Source organism: Aquarana catesbeiana, linkage group LG13, assembly GCF_042186555.1.
Source record: "Aquarana catesbeiana isolate 2022-GZ linkage group LG13, ASM4218655v1, whole genome shotgun sequence".
Lineage (NCBI taxonomy): Eukaryota > Metazoa > Chordata > Amphibia > Anura > Ranidae > Aquarana > Aquarana catesbeiana.
The window spans coordinates 284,727-299,281 of record NC_133336.1 but is presented as its reverse complement, the minus strand read 5'-3'; the positions used below and the strand labels follow the sequence as shown (position 1 = coordinate 299,281).

Genomic DNA, 14,555 nt, shown 5'->3' with positions numbered 1-14,555 from the left:
AAAACAATGGAAGACGAGAGTTATTGTGGAACTTGGAATGTGAGATTTCTTTTCTGTAGAGGAGATGTGAGCGTCCTCAGAGGATTGTCCCCCCCCGAAGAGCGTCCCCCCGAGGAGGGTTCCCCCGAGGAGCGTCCCCCCCGAAGAGCTTCCCCCCTGAAAAGCGTCCCCCGAGGAGGGTTCCCCCGAGGAGCGTCCCCCCCGAAGAGGGTTCCCCCGAGGAGCGTCCCCCCCGAAGTGGGTTCCCCTGAGGAGCGTCCCCCCGAGGATCGTCCCCCCGAAGAGCCTCCCCCTGAGGAGGGTTCCCCCGAGGAGGGTTCCCCCCGAGAAGCGTCCCCCCGAGAAGCTTCCCCTTGAGGAGGGTTCCCCCGAGGAGCGTCCCCCCGAAGAGGGTTCCCCCGAGGAGCGTCCCCCCGAAGAGGGTTCCCCCGAGGAGCGTCCCCCCGAAGAGGGTTCCCCCGAGGAGCGTCCCCCCGAGGATCGTCCCCCCGAAGTGGGTTCCCCTGAGGAGCGTCCCCCCGAGGATCGTCCCCCCGAAGAGCCTCCCCCTGAGGAGGGTTCCCCCGAGGAGGGTTCCCCCCGAGAAGCGTCCCCCCGAGAAGCTTCCCCTTGAGGAGGGTTCCCCCGAGGAGCGTCCCCCCGAAGAGCTTCCCCCCTGAAGAGCGTCCCCCGAGGAGGGTTCCCCGAGGAGCGTCCCCCCGAAGAGGGTTCCCCCGAGGAGTGTCCCCCCGAGGATCGTCCCCCCGAAGTGGGTTCCCCTGAGGAGCGTCCCCCCGAGGATCGTCCCCCCGAAGAGCCTCCCCCTGAGGAGGGTTCCCCCGAGGAGGGTTCCCCCCGAGGAGGGTTCCCCCGAGGAGCCTCCCCCCGAGGAGCGTCCCCCCAAGGAGCGTCCCCCCGAGGAGCCTCCCCCCCGAGGAGCCTTCCCCCCGAGGAGCCTTCCCCCCGAGGAGCCTTCCCCCCGAGGAACCGAACGTATTCTCACCCACAGAGATCAGGAAATATTGGGGGACATTCTGTCACTTTGGTTGGGTTCCCTCAGCCTACATCAATGGATTTCTATGGGAGATCATATCAGTGGGGGGGGGGGGCTGGTGTAAGGCATGTGAATGCAACATGCAAAACGTACAACCAGCCTGCCCATACATGGATGGAAATTGGGCCGATCCCTGCTGAACCGATCCCTGCATCATGTGACCTCCTCCCTTCCCCCATTGCACGGTGTATTCACAACCAACGGCCGGCATCTGTCATCCCAGAGCCGACTTCCTGAAGAGATCCGGCTAAAAATAATATTCTCCGGCCGGCGGTGAGGAATTCATAAACATTCTACAAGAATTCTGCACAACGTCTCTGCATGGCGGCTCCACCCACAGCCCCCCAAATAACTCCAGATCAAGAGAGGCCGAGGATCAGGGGGAGGCCGAGGATCGGGGGGGATCATGGATCGGGGGGGGGCCATGGATCGGGGGGGACCATGGATCAGGGAGGCCGAGGATCAGGGAGGACCATGGATCGGGGGGGGGATCAGGGAGGCCAAGGATCAGGGGAGGCCGAGGATCGGGGGGGATCATGGATCGGGGGGGATCATGGATCAGGGGGGACCATGGATCGGGGGGGGATCATGGATCAGGGAGGCCGAGGATCAAGGAGGACCATGGATCGGGGGGGATCATGGATCAGGGAGGCCGAGGATCAGGGAGGACCATGGATCGGGGGGGATCATGGATCAGGGAGGCCGAGGATCAGGGAGGACCATGGATCGGGGGGATCATGGATCAGGGAGGCTGAGGATCGGGGGCGGGGGACCATGGATCAGGGAGGCCGCGGATCAGGGGAGGCCATGTATCGGGGGGGGGCACATCAGGGGGAGGCTGCGGATCAGGGGAGGCTGCGGATCAGGGGAGGCCATGGATCGGGGGGGGGCACATCGGGGGGGAGGCTGCAGATCAGGGGAGGCCATGGATCGGGGGGGAGGCTATGTATCAGGGGGGCGCATCGGGGGGGGGGAGGCTGCGGATCAGGGGAGGCCATAGATCGGGGGGGGCCCATCAGGGGGGAGGCCATGGATCGGGGGGAGGCTGCGGGATCAGGGGAGGCCATGGATCGGGGGGGCACATCGGGGGGGAGGCTGCGGATCAGGGGAGGCCATGGATGGGGGGAGGCTATGTATCAGAGGGGCGCATCGGGGGGGGGGGGAGGCTGCGGATCAGGGGAGGCCATAGATCGGGGGGGGGCCCATCAGGGGGGAGGCCATGGATCGGGGGGGAGGCTGCGGATTAGGGGAGGCCATGGATCGGGGGGGGGGGCCCATCTGGGGGAGGCTGCGGATCAGGGGAGGCCATGGATCGGGGGGGAGGCTGTGGATCAGGGAGGCCATGGATCGGGGGGGAGGCTGCAGATCAGGGGAGGCCATGGATCGGGGGGGAAGCTGCAGATCAGGGGAGGCCATGGATCGGGGGGGGGAGGCTGCGGATCAGGGGAGGCCATGGATGGGGGGGAGGCCATGTATCGGGGGGGGAGGCTGCGGATCAGGGGATCAGGGGAGGCCATGGATTGGGGGGGGAGGCCATGTATTGGGGGGGAGGCTGGGGATCAGGGGAGGCCATGGATGGGGGGGGGAGGCCATGTATTGGGGGGGGAGGCCATGTATTGGGGGGGAGGCTGGGGATCAGGGGAGGCCATGGATGGGGGGGGAGGCCATGTATTGGGGGGGAGGCTGGGGATCAGGGGAGGCCATGGATGGGGGGGGGGGGGAGGCCATGTATTGGGGGGAGGCTGGGGATCAGGGGAGGCCATGGATGGGGGTGAGGTCATGTATTGGGGGGGGGAGGCTGGGGATCAGGGGAGGCCATGGATGGGGGGGGGGAGGCCATGTATTGGGGGGGAGGCTGCGGATCAGGGGAGGCCATGGATGGGGGGGAGGCCATGTATTGGGGGGAGGCTGGGGATCAGGGGAGGCCATGGATGGGGGGGGGAGGCCATGTATTGGAGGGGAGGCTGGGATCAGGGGAGGCCATGGATGGGGGGGGGGGGGAGGCCATGTATCGGGGGAGGCTGTGGATCAGGGGAGGCTGCAGCCACTGCAGGAGATATAAACCCACCTGGAAGTCATTTCTTGTATATAATGAAGGCGGCTCTATGGCTACACCTGGATTTGGGGTGCAACATGTTACTATGCAGCCCCCCCTCCCCCCAGCAGTGGCTGTGCGGGGATTTAGGTGACCCTTTCAGGCCGTTCTCCTTCGCTGCTCCTCTGAGGACCCCCAGATTAGAATTGTGGGGTCTCTTGACACACATTCTATTGAGTGGCCCAAATTATTTACTGGGTTTTATTAATAACTCGGCTCAGATTACCTTCTACTCAACCAACGGCTGGTTCATCATCCACATAGGAAGACCTTCCCCATGTATGGCGGAACTAGGGGGGTGCCCTCCCCCGCCAGAACCCCAATGTCAGAGGTTGTATGTCCTCCCCCTCCCCCGCCAGAACCCCGATGTCAGAGGTTGTATGTCCTCCCCCTCCCCCGCCAGAACCCCGATGTCAGAGGTTGTATGTCCTCCCCCTCCCCCCGCCAGAACCCCGATGTCAGAGGTTGTATGTCCTCCCCCTCCCCCGCCAGAACCCCGATGTCAGAGGTTGTATGTCCTCCCCCTCCCCCCGCCAGAACCCCGATGTCAGAGGTTGTATGTCCTCCCCCTCCCCCCGCCAGAACCCCGATGTCAGAGGTTGTATGTCCTCCCCCTCCCCCCGCCAGAACCCCGATGTCAGAGGTTGTATGTCCTCCCCCTCCCCCGCCAGAACCCCAATGTCAGAGGTTGTATGTCCTCCCCCTCCCCCGCCAGAACCCCGATGTCAGAGGTTGTATGTCCTCCCCCTCCCCCGCCAGAACCCCGATGTCAGAGGTTGTATGTCCTCCCCCTCCCCCCGCCAGAACCCCGATGTCAGAGGTTGTATGTCCTCCCCCTCCCCCGCCAGAACCCCGATGTCAGAGGTTGTATGTCCTCCCCCTCCCCCCGCCAGAACCCCGATGTCAGAGGTTGTATGTCCTCCCCCTCCCCCCGCCAGAACCCCGATGTCAGAGGTTGTATGTCCTCCCCCTCCCCCCGCCAGAACCCCGATGTCAGAGGTTGTATGTCCTCCCCCTCCCCCCGCCAGAACCCCGATGTCAGAGGTTGTATGTCCTCCCCCTCCCCGCCAGAACCCCGATGTCAGAGGTTGTATGTCCTCCCCCTCCCCCCGCCAGAACCCCGATGTCAGAGGTTGTATGTCCTCCCCTCCCCCCGCCAGAACCCAAAGTCAGAGGTTGTATGTCCTCCCCCCGCCAGAACCCCAAAGTCAGAGGTTGTATGTCCTCCCCCTCCCCCCGCCAGAACCCCAATGTCAGAGGGTGCATGTCCTCCCCCTCCCCCCGCCAGAACCCCAATGTCAGAGGTTGCATGTCCTCCCCCTCCCCCCGCCAGAACCCCGATGTCAGAGGTTGTATGTCCTCCCCCTCCCCCTGCCAGAACCCCAATGTCAGAGGTTGTATGTCCTCCCCCTCCCCCCTCCAGAACCTCAAAGTCAGAGGTTGTATGTCCTCCCCCTCCCACGCCAGAACCCCGATGTCAGAGGTTGTATGTCCTCCCCCTCCCCCCGCCAGAACCCCGATGTCAGAGGTTGTATGTCCTCCCCCTCCCCCGCCAGAAACCCCGATGTCAGAGGTTGTATGTCCTCCCCCTCCCCCCGCCAGAACCCGATGTCAGAGGTTGTATGTCCTCCCCCTCCCCCCGCCAGAACCCCAAAGTCAGAGGTTGTATGTCCTCCCCCCGCCAGAACCCCAAAGTCAGAGGTTGTATGTCCTCCCCCTCCCCCCGCCAGAACCCCAATGTCAGAGGTTGTATGTCCTCCCCCTCCCCCCGCAGAACCCCAATGTCAGAGGGTGCATGTCCTCCCCCTCCCCCCGCCAGAACCCCAATGTCAGAGGTTGCATGTCCTCCCCCTCCCCCCGCCAGAACCCCGATGTCAGAGGTTGTATGTCCTCCCCTCCCCCCGCCAGAACCCCAATGTCAGAGGTTGTATGTCCTCCCCCTCCCCCCGCCAGAACCCCAATGTCAGAGGTTGTATGTCCTCCCCCTCCCCCCTCCAGAACCTCAAAGTCAGAGGTTGTATGTCCTCCCCCTCCCCCCGCCAGAACCCCGATGTCAGAGGTTGTATGTCCTCCCCCTCCCCCCGCCAGAACCCCGATGTCAGAGGTTGTATGTCCTCCCCCTCCCCCCGCCAGAACCCCGATGTCAGAGGTTGTATGTCCTCCCCCTCCCCCCGCCAGAACCCCGATGTCAGAGGTTGTATGTCCTCCCCCTCCCCCGCCAGAACCCCGATGTCAGAGGTTGTATGTCCTCCCCTCCCCCCGCCAGAACCCCGATGTCAGAGGTTGTATGTCCTCCCCCTCCCCCCGCCAGAACCCCAAAGTCAGAGGTTGTATGTCCTCCCCCCGCCAGAACCCCAAAGTCAGAGGTTGTATGTCCTCCCCCTCCCCCCGCCAGAACCCCAATGTCAGAGGGTGCATGTCCTCCCCCTCCCCCCGCCAGAACCCCAATGTCAGAGGTTGCATGTCCTCCCCCTCCCCCCGCCAGAACCCCGATGTCAGAGGTTGTATGTCCTCCCCCTCCCCCTGCCAGAACCCCAATGTCAGAGGTTGTATGTCCTCCCCCTCCCCCCTCCAGAACCTCAAAGTCAGAGGTTGTATGTCCTCCCCCTCCCACGCCAGAACCCCGATGTCAGAGGTTGTATGTCCTCCCCCTCCCCCCGCCAGAACCCCAATGTCAGAGGTTGTATGTCCTCCCCCTCCAGAACCCCGATGTCAGAGGTTGTATGTCCTCCCCCTCCCCCCGCCAGAACCCCAAAGTCAGAGGTTGTATGTCCTCCCCCTCCCCCGCCAGAACCCCAATGTCAGAGGTTGTATGTCCTCCCCCTCCCCCCGCCAGAACCCCAATGTCAGAGGGTGTATGTCCTCCCCCTCCCCCCGCCAGAACCCCAATGTCAGAGGTTGCATGTCCTCCCCCTCCCCCCGCCAGAACCCCGATGTCAGAGGTTGTATGTCCTCCCCCTCCCCCCTCCAGAACCCCAATGTCAGAGGTTGTATGTCCTCCCCCTCCCCCCTCCAGAACCTCAAAGTCAGAGGTTGTATGTCCTCCCCCCGCCAGAACCCCAATGTCAGAGGTTGTATGTCCTCCCCCTCCCCCCGCCAGAACCCCGATGTCAGAGGTTGTATGTCCTCCCCCTCCCCCGCCAGAACCCCGATGTCAGAGGTTGTATGTCCTCCCCCTCCCCCCTCCAGAACCTCAAAGTCAGAGGTTGTATGTCCTCCCCCCGCCAGAACCCCAATGTCAGAGGTTGTATGTCCTCCCCCTCCCCCCGCCAGAACCCCGATGTCAGAGGTTGTATGTCCTCCCCCTCCCCCGCCAGAACCCCGATGTCAGAGGTTGTATGTCCTCCCCCTCCCCCCGCCAGAACCCCAAAGTCAGAGGTTGTATGTCCTCCCCCTCCCCCCGCCAGAACCCCAAAGTCAGAGGTTGTATGTCCTCTCCCTCCCCCGCCAGAACCCCGATGTCAGAGGTTGTATGTCCTCCCCCTCCCCTGCCAGAACCCCGATGTCAGAGGTTGTATGTCCTCCCCCTCCCACGCCAGAACCCCGATGTCAGAGGTTGTATGTCCTCCCCCTCCCCCCGCCAGAACCCCGATGTCAGAGGTTGTATGTCCTCCCCCTCCCATGCCAGAACCCCGATGTCAGAGGTTGTATGTCCTCCCCCTCCCCCCGCCAGAACCCCGATGTCAGAGGTTGTATGTCCTCCCCCTCCCCTGCCAGAACCCCGATGTAAGAGGTTGTATGTCCTCCCCCTCCCCCGCCAGAACCCCGATGTAAGAGGTTGTATGTCCTCCCCCTCCCCCCGCCAGAACCCCAAAGTCAGAGGTTGTATGTCCTCTCCCTCCCCCGCCAGAACCCCAATGTCAGAGGTTGTATGTCCTCCCCCTCCCCCCGCCAAAACCCCAAAGTCAGAGGTTGTATGTCCTCCCCCTCCCCCGCCAGAACCCCGATGTCAGAGGTTGTATGTCCTCCCCCCTCCCCCCGCCAAAACCCCAAAGTCAGAGGTTGTATGTCCTCCCCCTCCCCCGCCAGAACCCCGATGTCAGAGGTTGTATGTCCTCCCCCTCCCCCGCCAGAACCCCGATGTCAGAGGTTGTATGTCCTCCCCCTCCCCCCGCCAAAACCCCGATGTCAGAGGTTGTATGTCCTCCCCCTCCCCCGCCAAAACCCCGATGTCAGAGGTTGTATGTCCTCCCCCTCCCCCGCCAAAACCCCAATGTCAGAGGTTGTATGTCCTCCCCCTCCCCCGCCAGAACCCCGATGTCAGAGGTTGTATGTCCTCCCCCTCCCCCCGCCAGAACCCCGATGTCAGAGGTTGTATGTCCTCCCCCTCCCCCCGCCAGAACCCTGATGTCAGAGGTTGTATGTCCTCCCCCTCCCCCCGCCAAAACCCCAAAGTCAGAGGTTGTATGTCCTCCCCCTCCCCCCGCCAGAACCCAGATGTCAGAGGTTGTATGTCCTCCCCCTCCCCCCTCCAGAACCCCGATGTCAGAGGTTGTATGTCCTCCCCCTCCCCCGCCAGAACCCCAAAGTCAGAGGTTGTATGTCCTCCCCCTCCCCCGCCAGAACCCCAATGTCAGAGGTTGTATGTCCTCCCCCTCCCACGCCAGAACCCCGATGTCAGAGGTTGTATGTCCTCCCCCTCCCCCGCCAGAACCCCGATGTCAGAGGTTGTATGTCCTCCCCCTCCCACGCCAGAACCCCGATGTCAGAGGTTGTATGTCCTCCCCCTCCCCCCGCCAGAACCCCGATGTCAGAGGTTGTATGTCCTCCCCCTCCCCCCGCCAGAACCCCAAAGTCAGAGGTTGTATGTCCTCCCCCTCCCCCCGCCAGAACCCCAAAGTCAGAGGTTGTATGTCCTCCCCCTCCCCCCGCCAGAACCCCAATGTCAGAGGTTGTATGTCCTCCCCCTCCCCCCGCCAGAACCCCGATGTCAGAGGTTGTATGTCCTCCCCCTCCCCCCGCCAGAACCCCAAAGTCAGAGGTTGTATGTCCTCCCCCTCCCCCCGACAGAACCCCAATGTCAGAGGTTGTATGTCCTCTCCCTCCCCCCGCCAGAACCCCGATGTCAGAGGTTGTATGTCCTCCCCCTCCCCCTCCCCCACCAGAACCCCAATGTCAGAGGTTGTATGTCCTCCCTCTCCCCCCGCCAGAACCCCGATGTCAGAGGTTGTATGTCCTCCCCCTCCCCCCGCCAGAACCCCGATGTCAGAGGTTGTATGTCCTCCCCCTCCCCCCGCCAGAACCCCAATGTCAGAGGTTGTATGTCCTCCCCCTCCCCCCTCCAGAACCCCGATGTCAGAGGTTGTATGTCCTCCCCCTCCCCCGCCAGAACCCCAATGTCAGAGGTTGTATGTCCTCCCCCTCCCCCCGCCAGAACCCCGATGTCAGAGGTTGTATGTCCTCCCCCTCCCCCCGCCAGAACCCCAATGTCAGAGGTTGTATGTCCTCCCCCTCCCCCCGTCAGAACCCCGATGTCAGAGGTTGTATATCCTCCCCCTCCCCCCTCCAGAACCCCGATGTCAGAGGTTGTATGTCCTCCCCCTCCCCCGCCAGAACCCCGATGTCAGAGGTTGTATGCCCTTCCCCTCCCCCGCCAGAACCCCAAAGTCAAAGGTTGTATGTCCTCCCCCTCCCCCCTCCAGAACCCCGATGTCAGAGGTTGTATGTCCTCCCCCTCGCCAAAACCCCGATGTCAGAGGTTGTATGTCCTCCCCCTCCCCCGCCAGAACCCCGATGTCAGAGGTTGTATGCCCTTCCCCTCCCCCGCCAGAACCCCAAAGTCAAAGGTTGTATGTCCTCCCCCTCCCCCCGCCAGAACCCCAATGTCAGAGGTTGTATGTCCTCCCCCTCCCCCGCCAGAACCCCGATGTCAGAGGTTGTATGTCCTCCCCCTCCCCCGCCAGAACCCCGATGTCAGAGGTTGTATGCCCTTCCCCTCCCCCGCCAGAACCCCAAAGTCAGAGGTTGTATGTCCTCCCTCTCCCCCCTCCAGAACCCCGATGTCAGAGGTTGTATGTCCTCCTCCCCCCCCCCGCCAAAACCCCGATGTCAGAGGTTGTATGTCCTCTCCCTCCCCCCGCCAGAACCCCAATGTCAGAGGTTGTATGCCCTCCCCCTCCCCCCTCCAGAACTCCGATGTCAGAGGTTGTATGTCCTCTCCCTCCCCCCCGCCAAAACCCCAATGTCAGAGGTTGTATGTCCTCCCCCTCCCCCCGCCAGAACCCCGATGTCAGAGGTTGTATGTCCTCCCCCTCCCCCCTCCAGAACCCCAATGTCAGAGGTTGTATGCCCTCCCCCTCCCCCCTCCAGAACCCCGATGTCAGAGGTTGTATGTCCTCCCCCTCCCCCCTCCAGAACCCCAATGTCAGAGGTTGTATGTCCTCCCCCTCCCCCCCCTAGAACCCCAATGTCAGAGGGTGTATGCAGACCATAGGCTTCAGTACTTAGACTCTGGCACTCCCTTATTGCTGGGGTTCAGGTTCTCTCTGGTTTTGGAGATTTCTTCGGGTTTCGAGTCAGTTGGAATAAATCTGGCAGAATGACCTTTGACCCGTTGTATATGCCGTTTCTCTGCAGGCGGTTTCCAAATCCCGCTCCCTTTGCACACTTCTATTGCCAATAAAGTTTTTCCTCTTGTACAGAGACTGAAAGACTGTCTGGGGACTTGGAAGACCTTACCCCCTCACCGGAGAGCCCGCCCCTTCCTGACAGATCCACCATTCACAGAGGCCATTGTACAGCTTCTATAAATTACACGGGATCTCTGAATGGATGGGTGGAGCTATCACCCGCCCATCTCCCCATTGTGTGTCATTCATAGAAGGTGTAGTACGGCCATCATGAATGGTGGATCTGCCAGGAAAGGGCGGGCATAGTTGGGTTCCCTTGATGACAACTCCTGACAGCCCTGACACACCAGAAGATTGCATGGAGGGGGTGGGGCATTTCTACTGAAACAAAAAGAATTAGCACAAGGGACACATACTGACTGGAAGACAAACTTATGTCCCTTGTGCTGATTTTTCTGTTTTTAATTTTTAGTCACGGCTGTGTTCTCATCCAAACAAAGGGACAGAATAACAGAAACCGCTCAGCTTCACTCAGCAAGAGGAATGAGGCCAAATACAAGAAAACCACCAGACAATTCCTGAACACAATCTCCTACGAGCGCCCAACCTCCTACAAGCGCCCAACCTCCTACAAGCGCCCAACCTCCTACAAGCGCCAACCTCCTACCAGCGCCCAACCTCCTACCAGCGCCCAACCTCCTACCAGCGCCCAACCTCCTACCAGCGCCCAACCTCCTACAAGCGCCCAACCTCCTACCAGCGCCCAACCTCCTACCAGCGCCCAACCTCCTACCAGCGCCCAACCTCCTACCAGCGCCCAACCTCCTACCAGCGCCCAACCTCCTAACGAGAGGCCAACCTCCTAACGAGAGGCCAACCTCCTAACCAGCGCCCAACCTCCTAACGAGAGGCCAACCTCCTAACCAGCGCCCAACCTCCTACCAGCGCCCAACCTCCTACCAGCGCCCAACCTCCTACCAGCGCCCAACCTCCTACCAGCGCCCAACCTCCTACCAGCGCCCAACCTCCTACCAGCGCCCAACCTCCTACCAGCGCCCAACCTCCTACCAGCGCCCAACCTCCTACCAGCGTCCAACCTCCTACCAGCGCCCAACCTCCTACCAGCGCCCAACCTCCTACCTTTCACTGTTTTTCTTGCTGCTGGAGGAGCTGCTGGTAGATCCGGCACGATTACGGCTACTTTTGGCATCACCAGTGCTTTCTCTTCGGCCTCCAGGTGAAACCCGTTCAGTAGAGTTTGTTCTTTTAACATTACTAAAAGAAGGTAACAAATAGACTGAAATCAAAGGGGGGCGAGGGCAGCAGTACTTTCTATATACGGTATATACATATACACAGTACTATCTATATACAGTATACACACATACATACACAGTGCTATCTAAATACATATAGGTGCATCTCAGAAATTAGATTACAGAACAGCAATTAAAAAAGGATATTTAATACAGAAATGTTGATTTAGTGAAAAGTATGTCCATGTATAGTATAGTCTGTCCATGTATAGTATAGTATGTCCATGTATAGTAAAGTCCGTCCATGTATAGTAAAGTCCGTCCATGTATAGTATAGTATAGTATAGTATGTCCATGTATAGTATAGTCTGTCCATGTATAGTATAGTATGTCCATGTATAGTATAGTATGTCCATGTATAGTAAAGTCCGTCCATGTATAGTATAGTATAGTATAGTATAGTATAGTATAGTATGTCCATGTATAGTAAAGTCCGTCCATGTATAGTATAGTATAGTATAGTATAGTATAGTATAGTATGTCCATGTATAGTTTAGTATGCCCATGTATAGTATAGTATGTCCATGTATAGTATAGTATGTCCATGTATAGTATAGTCTGTCCATGTACAGTATAGTATGTCCATGTATAGTATAGTCTGTCCATGTACAGTATAGTCTGTCCATGTATAGTATAGTATGTCCATGTATAGTATAATATGTCCATGTATAGTATAGTATAGTATGCCCATGTATAGTATAGTATAGTATGTCCATGTATAGTATAATATGTCCATGTACAGTATAGTATGCCGATGTATAGTATATGTCCATGTATAGTATAATATGTCCATGTACAGTATAGTATGCCGATGTATAGTATATGTCCATGTATAGTATAATATGTCCATGTACAGTATAGTATAGTATAATATGTCCATGTACAGTATAGTATAGTATAGAATGCCCATGTATAGTATAGTATAGTATGTCCATGTATGGTATAGTATGTCCATGTATAGTATATGTCCATGTATAGTATAATATGTCCATGTACAGTATAGTATGCCCATGTATAGTATATGTCCATGTATAGTATAGTATAATATGTATATGTACAGTATAGTCTGCTCATGTACAGTATAGTATGCCCATGTATAGTATAGTATGCCCATGTATAGTATAGTATGGCCATGTATAGTATATGTCCATGTATAGTATAATATGTCCATGTACAGTATAGTATGCCGATGTATAGTATATGTCCATGTATAGTATAATATGTCCATGTACAGTATAGTATAGTATAATATGTCCATGTACAGTATAGTATAGTATAGTATAGTATGTCCATGTATAGTATAGTATGTCCATGTATAGTATAGTATAGTATAGTATAGTATAGTACAATATAGTATAGTATAGTATAGTATGTCCATGTATAGTATAGTATAGTATGTCCATGTATAGTATAGTATAGTATGTCCATGTATAGTATAGTATGTCCATGTACAGTATAGTATAGTATGCCCATGTATAGTATAGTATAGTATGTCCATGTATAGTATAGTATAGTATGTCCATGTATAGTATAGTATGCCCATGTATAGTATAGTATAGTATGTCCATGTATAGTATAGTATAGTATGTCCATGTATAGTATAGTATGTCCATGTATAGTATAATATGTCCATGTACAGTATAGTATGCCCATGTATAGTATATGTCCATGTATAGTATAGTATAATATGTATATGTACAGTATAGTCTGCTCATGTACAGTATAGTATGCCCATGTATAGTATAGTATAGTATGCCCATGTATAGTATAGTATGCCCATGTATAGTATAGTATGCCCATGTATAGTATATGTCCATGTATAGTATAGTATAATATGTCCATGTACAGTATAGTATGCCCATGTATAGTATAATATGTCCATGTATAGTATAGTATAGTATGTCCATGTATAGTATAATATGTCCATGTATAGTATAGTATAGTATGTCCATGTATAGTATAATATGTCCATGTATAGTATAGTATAGTATGTCCATGTACAGTATAGTATAGTATAGTATAGTATAGTATAGTATGTCCATGTATAGTATAGTATAGTATGCCCATGTATAGTATAGTATAGTATAGTATATGTCCATGTACAGTATAATATGTCCATGTACAGTATAGTATAGTATGTCCATGTATAGTATAATATGTTCATGTACAGTATAGTATAGTATAGTATGTCCATGTATAGTATAATATGTCCATGTATAGTATAGTATAGTATGCCCATGTATAGTATAGTATAGTATGCCCATGTATAGTATAGTATAGTATAGTATAGTATATGTCCATGTACAGTATAATATGTCCATGTACAGTATAGTATAGTATAGTATGTCCATGTATAGTATAGTATGTCCATGTATAGTATAATATGTCCATGTATAGTATAGTATAGTATGTCCATGTACAGTATAATATGTCCATGTACAGTATATGTCCATGTATAGTATAGTATAGTATGCCCATATATAGAGCTGTGTGAAGTTGGCACCCCATGTTTGTAAAACCTGAATCAAAATATAACATTAGTTTGTGCCGCGTTTGTGCCGGTTCGGTTTCTGAGATATTAAACTTTCAATTTAATGCAAGCCCCGCCCACTTCGCACCCCATATTGCTGAATTTTAAAAACAAACGCGTCATTCGTTTGTGCCACGTTTGTGTTGCAAAAATTCAAGTTTTTGCCGCTTTGGTTTCGGAGCTATTGAGTGGTATATGTTGTCAAACCACACTGACTTTACACCTCGTTATTAAATCTCACATACAACTAGATTGATTTGTTCGCGGTTTGTGCAGATTTGGTGGATGTTGTACATGATGTTTTACTTCACAGGCGTAGTTTTGCCACCCCCACAGGGATCCCCCCCCTTCCGATTCTCTAGCGCTGACTGGAAGACCAGACGGAGGAGGAAGTCTGGGGAGGGGGCGGGCACAGCTGGCTCTGGCTCCAGTGAGGCAGAGCCAGCTGTCAATCAGGTGGCAGGGTGGATCTCGACAGTATTGTCGGGATCTGTCCCAGCTGCAGCGTGGCTCTGCGCTGTCAGGATATAGTGGGCAATAGCCCGCCACATGCACATGAGTTTTTTTGTCACAGGAGAACATCATAATATATGTCATCTTGTGAACAAAAAGAAAAATAAGGCCAAAAAAGGTTGGGCCATAGTTCTCTTTTAAGAAAAGTTTAAACCAGTTGTTAACCAAGCAAAACAGCACTCCAGCAAATTCTCTTATATAAGTCACTTCTTTATTTAATTGCTTTTTTTGAAAAACATCTATGTCAGTAAACATTCTTTTCCTGACAGACTCCATGGCAGACAGACATGTGAAGTAAAACATCATGTACAACATCCACCAAATCTGCACAAACCGCGAACAAATCAATCTAGTTGTATGTGAGATTTAATAACGAGGTGTAAAGTCAGTGTGGTTTGACAACATATACCACTCAATAGCTCCGAAACCAAAGCGGCACAAATGTTTTCTTTTTGCGGCACAAACTAATGACGCGTTTGTTTTTAAAATTCGGCAATAT

The 14,555-nt window shown here is 55.2% G+C and overlaps 1 protein-coding gene across 1 annotated transcript in view; it reads right to left on the bottom strand.

Annotated features, from left to right (window-relative positions):
* Positions 1–14,555, bottom strand: part of EML1 (EMAP like 1) — a gene marked incomplete in the record, with an annotated part of 215,487 nt that overhangs the window by 152,142 nt on the left and 48,790 nt on the right. The window contains 1 exon segment of the mRNA XM_073609641.1: positions 10,838–10,972. Coding sequence (XP_073465742.1) covers positions 10,838–10,972 — 135 coding nt within the window.